This window comes from Onychomys torridus, chromosome X (genome assembly GCF_903995425.1).
Source record: "Onychomys torridus chromosome X, mOncTor1.1, whole genome shotgun sequence".
Taxonomy (NCBI): domain Eukaryota; kingdom Metazoa; phylum Chordata; class Mammalia; order Rodentia; family Cricetidae; genus Onychomys; species Onychomys torridus.
In genome coordinates, this window is record NC_050466.1 from 122,108,614 (window position 1) to 122,117,235 (window position 8,622).

Sequence of the window (8,622 nt, forward strand, 5' to 3'; positions counted from 1 at the left end):
TATTGAATGACAGAGAGTTGAAAAGGCCTAGAAGAGTGGAAAGCCCTTGCAGGCAGGAGTTTAAAGCCACAGAGGAGTTCGAAAGCATGCTACATTCAAGGGCAAGCAAAACAGATTCCAAGGGTAGAAAGATGAGTCTGAAAAGAGAGGCAGAAATTGGATGATTAGCACCAGGCTTTGGGGCCTACACCTGTAATCCCGGCCATGGAGAGTTAAGACAAAAGGACTGCAGTGAGTCTGGAGCAAGCCTGGGCTAGAAAGTGCCAGAACAGCTAGGGATACATAGCAAGACCTTGTCAAAAAACAAACAAACAAACAAACAAACAAACAAACAAAAAAACCCACAGAAATGTAGATGATTAAAAAATCCAGAATGCCACAGTAAAGACTTGATTTGTGAATGTAGAGCATTTTAAAGTATGCCTGCATGTGCTTTCCTAAAAAGCCACAGTGCTTCATGGTAATCTGTGGACCGCCCCCCCACCTGCCCCCAAAAAAGAACAAACCGTAAGTCCAGCTGTTGGTGAGGCAAGACCATGACCTCATTGGGTGGCCCGTGTGCAGACAGATTGTGAAACCAAATGCCGGAAGTAAGAAAATTCGTTGAAGAGTAATTACATGAAGGCCCGAGCTACGGTAGCTACCAAGGGAGCCAAAGACACACAATTGACAGGATTGGGGGGGGGTGCTCAAGTGTTCCTCTTCATATATGACAGAAGCCCCCAAGGACTAAATGAGAAAACGTGTCTCATCTTTACCCCAGTCCTCAAGTTGCCCCATGAGGGGGGGGGGGCTTTACTCTCACTTTTCCAGGCTGCTCTTGAAGTGTAATCAAGCCTGATTTCATAAGTGAACAGAAAAGGCCTGGCCCAAGGCTCTGTCCCCAGCATTGCATTCTCTAAGGAGAACTATCTGTCAGCTGACCTCAGGTAGAGGTAGAGCAACGAACTAACCTCCACCTGTGGCTTCACAACACGGGCAGAGTTCAGTTAAGAAATCAGCACAATTCCAAGAAAAAGGCAAACATGATTCCATTTATTTTTCTCCTGATTCATCTTATGCCAATACCCAGACTGAATGAAGAGCAGGCAAAGTGGATGCAGGTCCCCAGACAAGCAGATTCTCAAGACGCCTCCTTCCATTCCATTCTGTTCCATTCCCTTCCCTCGAGGTGCTCCAGTATTGCTTGGATCTTTTGTTGGTGTCTCTGGAAGTCAGCCTTTATCCCCTGGAGACTGGCTCACATGGCTACCTTTGAAAACCAGGGGATCAAAGGGCCCTGGGGAGTGCCTGCTCTCTTGTCCAAGGGCATCTCCTGCCTTGCTCTACTTCCTGAGGGCTTCAGAAATCAAGTCTTCCTGAGACCCTTCCAGGTTTGAGGAATCTCCCACTATTGGCACAAGTACAGCTCAGACGGGAACATACACCAGAGGCGGCCTAGACTCGCAGGCTCATCGGGGGAGCCAGGGGGTGCTAGACAGCTTGAGGACACTGGTTTCAGTTCAGAAAATCTGTGTCTGGAGACTCTTTGCTAATCAATACCCTTGGAAACCTGTCAAGTGTAACTGGGACTGCTTCAGTTTGGACAGGTCAGGGGTTGGTCAGGGGAATGAACTGTGGCCTTGTGTGATGTGGCCTCTGGTACCCTCACACACCCTTCTGGCCCTATTTCATTGACCTCCTCCTCCTCTTCATCCTCCTCCTTGTCCTCCTCATCCTCTTCACTGTTGGAATCCTCGTATAAGTTGATGGTGGCCTGGACAGGGAAATTCTGTAGTAACATCTCCCCAGCACTGTACAGGTAGTCAAAGGAGCGGGATTTAGGCCAGAAGAGCCTGTGGACAAAAAAAAAAAAAAAGAAAAGAAATGGGGCCCCTAACTTAGGCAACTCTCAAATGCAGAGGGACCAGTAGGGCCCAAAAGGATGCGGACCCTTAGATCTGGTTGCTAGCTGCAGGAAAGGTCTGAGAGGGAAATGAAGAAGCAACTTTGATACAGAATCTCTGCAAGTGTTACAAAATGGTTCCAGGAAGGCATGTCACCTCTGACAGGCCTACAGCTGTGGTAGAGGGTAGGGTCCCCCAAGCACCCTTCAATTCTAGCACTGACACCATTAACCACTCCATAACTCCATCCCTTCTTTTCCTACTAAGGATTCATCCTTAGGACTCAGTGACAGGGAAGTCCTCTGGGGAAAGTCATTTTGGCCTGCTAAGTCCCATGGTCTCTTTCCTTCTGAGTCATGGCCTTGTCATGAGCATTCACAGTGCTCATGGCTGTTTGCCACATTCTGAACTTGAACAACAGAGGCTTACCTGATAGGGTGATGGAACTCAGCCTTGGTGGCCCCAGCAGCTGTTGCCTGTCCAAAGCAAAAGCTAGCATGTGGCTTAACTGCCTCTCCCTTGTCAAGGGTCAGAGATCTGCAGGTTCAGACAATCTACGAAAGACTCTAGGCATCTCTTGAGATCCAGCCACCTCCCAGCCCTGCCCTACAGCAAGGGGTCTGTCTTGAATCCGATTAAAAAACAAGTAGAAAGTGTCATGGGTCTTGTTTTCTTTCCTGACCCTGTTCCAGTGCCTATTTGGAGGCTGTCCAGGGGACAGAGTTCTCTTAGAGGACAAAACATTCATGGAGCAGAGTGGGAGAGCACTGGAGCGAGGTATCAAGAGACCTGGATTCCAGCGCCGGCTCTACCACACACTGTGAGTCCAGCCCAGGTCCCTTACCCACTCTAGGTTTTGATCTCCCAGTGTCATTTGTCATGGAAACCTTGGCCCTGCCTTCCTCTCAGAGCTTCTGTGGGGGTAAAATGTTAGCAGAGTTGGCAAGATGCTGCCCCAGATCCACAGCCTTGGACTGGAGTCAGGTGCTGTACCCGTGCAGACATGTCACAGGGCCTCAAACTCACCCAGTCCACCAGCATCCTCACCTGCCTTGGTTGGTCATTTATGGAGGACAGCCAGGGTCTCCAAAGACAAGTTTCTCTAGGGCAAACAGAATAGATCAATTGGTAGAGGAAGAGACCTAAACACAGGCTTCCTCTGATCACAGAAGTGGTCTCTTGAAAGCTTGGCTCACAAGCCATCTGCTCCAGAATAACTTTTGTCCCCTGACAACTGAGCCAAGGCTGTGACAGATACCCCTCATCTCTACTCCAACAACATTATCACTGTTCTTGTCCTACTGTTCTGTGATTGTCATCTGAGTCCCTTAATCTGAATAATCTGTATGGGCATATCTGAATCCTCAACCCCTATTACACGATGCCTTGTACACAGGAGGGACTTCAACGTTTGTTGAATGTAAATGTGAAATTTTTGGAGGAGGGAATGACTGTCATATAGGGAGTGTCTTGCTGCCTACCTCCTGCATCAAGCAGTAGAGAACAGAATTCTGGCCTTTTCCTAGCTGAAGAAAGGGATCAGAATTCTCCTGGGCCCATTTTTTCTTCCCTAGACTTCTAGAGGCAAGGAAAAGCAAATAGGAAACTTGTGGCATGCTCAGGACCGAGGCAGCACCCCAACCAAAGGCCTCTTTAGACTTTGCTCCTCTCACCCCGTGTCACCTGCCACCATCTAGGTCCCATAGTCCAGGCTGCATTAAGCCCAGTTTCCACGGCATCTTCTCCCGTTCCCTCGGGGAGTTGTACAGACTAGCCCATGAGGGTCAGGCTGCTTGGCTTTAGGCTTTGGCAATGGCTACTGTCTCTCAGCCCACTCCTGTCACCTGGGGTGATGAGTGAGGTAAAATATTCCAGCCAAAAGTGTAGAGGAAGGTCTGGGGCTCTTCGTTGTCTCCCCAGTTTAAAGAGAACAGGGCCACCATCGCCATGGGCATCTCGCCTTCCCCAGCCTTCATCTCCCTAACCCTGAGTGCAGGCTGTCAAAGGCCAAGTTCCACTTACCTTTCATTCCCAGAAACTTCTTGTCCATTGATTTGTGCTAGGGCGGGGTCTTGGGCCAGGGCCAGGCCATGGGGAGCAGCAGCAGGAGCAGCAGGGTCCATCCTTGGGACACCAAGGCAGCCGACTGTGGGCTATCCCAGTTCTCAGAACCTTCAGCACTCTTGGCTAGTCCCCCCAGAGACCCTTTTATAAGCCCTGCCTTGACTCATCAATTATTCAGGCAGTGCAGGGGTGGGGGAATGTGGGACGGTTGTGAAGATTTAGGGAGGGGGCTCCTGGAGAGAGAGCTATGTTCTTGGGTGTTAAATCTCTCCCAGTTGAATAAACAGGGTCCGGGTGGAGGTGAGGGGTCTGCGATAGCTCCAAGTCAGAAAGGAAAACAAAGAAGAGGCAAGTTTCACACCATTTGTGTGAATTCCCCAGGCAATATCAAGGCCCAAGGTAGGATAGAGGGGAGCTCATTAGCTCCCAAAGGCACTCAGGCTTGTCTGGGACAGGGGGCTGGGTACATGGGCCTTTAGGAAAGCTGGTTCCCAGTGAGAAAAGAAGGCGCCAGCTCCAAGAACAGTGGGGGACTCACCAGATATTTCAGCTCGAATCCCAAGTAGATTTGCCAGGTGGACCTGATACAGGGTCACTGCCATGAAGCACGTCACGTGGCTTAGGGTAAAGAGGGCTTCTGGATGGAGCAGGTCCAGCCTCTTGCAGGGTAAACCTCAGGTCACCTTTCAATGCCTACCCACATCCTCCCTCACTGTTCAGTTGACTTGCAAAAGTGCCTAAAGCCCCCCTTGGCCCCAGCAGGCAGAGAGTTGTGTGGTGTGGTGAGCAGGCCCAGGGAGTTTGCAGGGCAGATTCCAAATGGCACAGCTCAGCTTCTAGTTTAGGAGCCCAGGTGCTGGAGGCTGGGAGGGTTCTACCCAGCACTGTGCTGCCAAAGGGACCATCCCAGGCCTCAGTCCTCTCACGTGAGATGAGGGTGCTGGCTCAGTGGTCCCCAAGGCCCTGGCAGCCTGAACATTCTGTGACAGGAGCTGGGTAATGGGTACTGACCTCAGCAAGCCAAAAGGTTTGAGCAGAGCACTTGGCATTAGCCACCTTTTGGGCCTTAGCCAAAAAGCTTCCAGTTACGACAACTGGCAGGCACTTCATGCTTAGAGGTTTCAAAAATATTCCTCCTGACCTCAGTGGCCAGCGCCTGCCTAGATTTAGTGTCTTGGATGTTCATCACAGCCTGGTTTGTAATGTTCAAAAATTAGAAACAACCTCAGTGTCCAATAATAGGAAACCCGTTAGTTTCATTAATTGTGGTCAATCCTTGTAGCCACACACTAAGCAGACGGTCAAAAATCATGGTATTAATGAAGAAAATGTAAAAGCTAGATGCTAAAGAGTGTGACTAGTGTGATTCAAGGGCTCCTTATCCAGTTCCCACCTCCCAGCACTCTGCTTGAATTTTAGCCCCACTGTGATCTGTACAGCAAAGAAAAAAATTCAAGGCAGAGTTGTGGATATGGCTCAGTAGTGGAGCGCAGGCACAGCAGGGTTTGACCCCTAGTACCAGAAATACAATGAAGAAAACAGCTTCATATTAAAATGGTCATGGTGGAGGAATTCGTAAACAGCTAATGTATTCAAGAGTGAAATGCATAAGTTTCAAAAATATCCCTTAGGACAATCCCATTTTGATAAGGAAGAAATATGGAATGTACAGTATGCACAAAAAACAACAGGCTAGTTACAAGAAAACATGTTGCTATTGTCAGCTCGGGGAGTAAGAGAGTAAGGTGGAGTTTTACTTCATTCTTTACGATTTTGTGATGCTTTGAAACAATTTCCACAAGTGAACTGATATTGTTTGGCGAACAAAAAGTAAAAATAAATAAAGATATCAAGTTGAGTGGGTATGGATTGGGGGTGGATCTGGAAGGGGATGAGGGGTTGAAAAATATGATGCATGAAATTCTCAATAAAAAAGTATATATATATATATATTTTTAACTGAATTGTAGAATTGTATGTATTTTTAAAAAACATAAACAAAGAACATTTATTTGTGAAGCAGAGAAAAGTCTTGGAGAGATGGCAGCCATTTTGAAATACCTGAGGATTAGACGGCAATGAATTATACTTGTTCTGTGTGACTTCAAAGGGCCAAACCAGAGAGAGGCCCAAGGATGGAGCCACAGGAAGACTCACTTTGGCTCAATCAAAGGAAAAGTTTCGAACAGCTCAACCACCTCAGGGTCTGGCACTGTACCTGCTGTCCACAAACAGACGTTTATTATATGAGATGAAATGAGCCCTGTGGAATGCGCTACCTTGGACTGTGCTAAGCTCTCTGAGGCTGAATTTTGTTAAGTTGGAGCTGGATGCTATACCCTGAAGAGGGGGATCCTGTGGAAATTTGCTAAAAGGAGAGAGAAGGAACTTGGAGAAGGAACAAAGTCAAAAAGCCTGGGCTGGAAAAGAGACAGCATGCAATGCGGAGAGAACCCAAGACATATTATCACACCCTGGAATCTTTTTGACCTCTAGGTGACCTCTGAGGGAAAGGGGGAGGACACACATTTCTCTGGAGGTCCCAGGTCGTGCTCAGCCTGACTTAGTCATGTCGCCCACCACGCCACCTTTGACCTTGAAATTGTATTCCTCCAGCCACTCCCTCCCCTCACATAGCAGGCCTCCCAGGATGCCTTATGCTCAGCTTCCAGCATCCTCTCCTATCTGTCCCCATGACTCTCATTCCTCCCTAGACAACTGCTCTCACTGCTGCCTCCTGAGACTCACCTTAGCATCACCCAGCCATGGAGAAGATGAAGGCCTTGGCTTCTGTTGCTGAACCAAACTATCAGAACCCACCATTGTCTCTTGTACTCAGTACAGAACAGGCATGGGGTGGTCAAAAGGATAGCAAGAAAGACCAGGATAAGCCAAACAGGGGAACTTCTAATAAAGGCAATTAAGATAACAACTAATTTCTTTATCAGCTATAATGTGCAGGGTTTATCAGAGATGGTGTGCACAGATTTTCTGAGAGGAGAAGGTGCATTCGCTGAGGCAGACGCTTTGTTGGGCTTTGCATGGCAAGGAGATAGGCTAGAATAAGGCAGGTGCTGGGGCCCTTGCCCCAAGGTGCTCCCAGCTTAGAGGGTGGAGGAAGACAGACTTAATTAGCCTCTGCCAAACCGGAACCCCTCCACCAACCTCAGACAGCTTCCCTTGTCAAGGCCCCAAAGCAGCCTCCACGTTTCTCTGGGCCTCACTCCAAATTTCCTTCAGTTCCCTACCATGTTCCTGCCGCACCCTTCTCCCTGCTCAGAACAACCTCTCCTCCTACTTCCCTGAGAAAACAGAGGCCTTCAAGCATGGATTACCTCGGTGCCCTGCCCCAAACCCCAAAACTGCCTTACCTCTCCAACATCCTTCCCACCCTCCACCCTCCCCTAACCACCGACAAGGTGCCCCTTTCGTTAAAGGCTAATCCCTTCTCTCCTGGGCCTTGGCCTCATCCACCTTCCTCTGGGCCCTCTCTCCAAGACAGTATCCTCTTTCCCTTCAGGAAAACCCAACTTCCATACACCAGAGTATAAACCTCTGTTTCTGTGAGTCCCTAAAACAAGCTCCCTCCCTCCTCACACTTGTCCCCTAGTCTGCTCTCCCTCGGTTTCTTTCTCTTTCTGCCTCCTTACCACACTCTTTTCTTTCCTTCGCTCTCAAGTTTGTTGAAAGTAGAACCTAACTTCTGGACTTAGACTTTCCTCAGCTTCCCATTCACACTTCAGCCAACAGCAATTTGGCTCCGGTCCCATCATCCCAGTTAAAAGGCACTGACAAAGGTCACCAATGGCCTCCTAATTGCCAAATCCAATGAGCTATCTGAACTGCAGCTCCTCTTCCTGGTCCATCCCTTTGCTAGGCGATGCCCAACAATAGACATTGTTGGTCAAGCAAATCCATCTTCCTCGCTTGGCCTCACGATCAACTGCCCCCTTCCTTTCCTTCACTCACTCTCTCCATCTCCCCCTTCCTCTCTGCCATTTCTTTTCTGGAAATTGAACCTTATAGTCTCTCTCTATTGTTTTGGATTTTTTTTTAAAAGTCAGGGTCTCGCTCTTATAGCCCATACGGGCCTGAAACTTGGGCTCCTTCTGCTTCCACTTCCCACTACAGTTACAGGCATGCTCTACCAGGCCTGACTCTGTCTTTGAAGCTGACCTCTCTCTTCCTGTGCTTATTTCTGCCCTCAGTGGTCCTCAGATCCTGATGATACAGTGATGTTGTCAATGGGTCACAGCAAACTTCACCAGGAGAAAGTTCACAAAGAGAATTTCTCAACAGTCTAAATGTATTGAATTCTAAACTGTCCTTCATTCTAAGATTGTATCCTTTCTAGTCTGGGATGATAAAATGATCTCTTTTTCAAAGTGAAGGTGATAGTTAATGCTAGTTTATTTCATTATGTTCCTACTTGGCACAAGGAAACATTAGTTTCTTAGTGTTGGTTTCATAAATATTTATAGAATGAATGAAAGAACAAGAGCTATATTTCCAGCCTGGAATTTTCCCAATGGGCATCTCAAATTCATTCCAAAGTTTAATGATTCTTCTCCCCCAACAAACGTCCTGTGTACCCACCTTGTAGTCAGCATCACATTGAGCCAGTCACGTGATCTAAAACCCTCCACCTGTGTGTGTTGTCAGTTTTGTTCTT

General features: G+C 48.1%; 1 protein-coding gene across 1 annotated transcript; it reads right to left on the reverse strand.

Annotated features, from left to right (window-relative positions):
• Nucleotides 1–1,560: 1,560 nt before the first annotated feature.
• On the reverse strand, nt 1,561–4,009 carry Ripply1 (ripply transcriptional repressor 1). The gene is made up of 4 exons (XM_036175674.1): nt 3,909–4,009; nt 2,880–2,988; nt 2,316–2,362; nt 1,561–1,835 (listed from the first exon to the last, which is right to left on the reverse strand). Exons 1-4 carry the CDS (start codon nt 4,007–4,009, stop codon nt 1,577–1,579), a joined length of 516 nt encoding a protein of 171 aa, XP_036031567.1. The 3' UTR covers nt 1,561–1,576.
• Nucleotides 4,010–8,622: the final 4,613 nt, after the last annotated feature.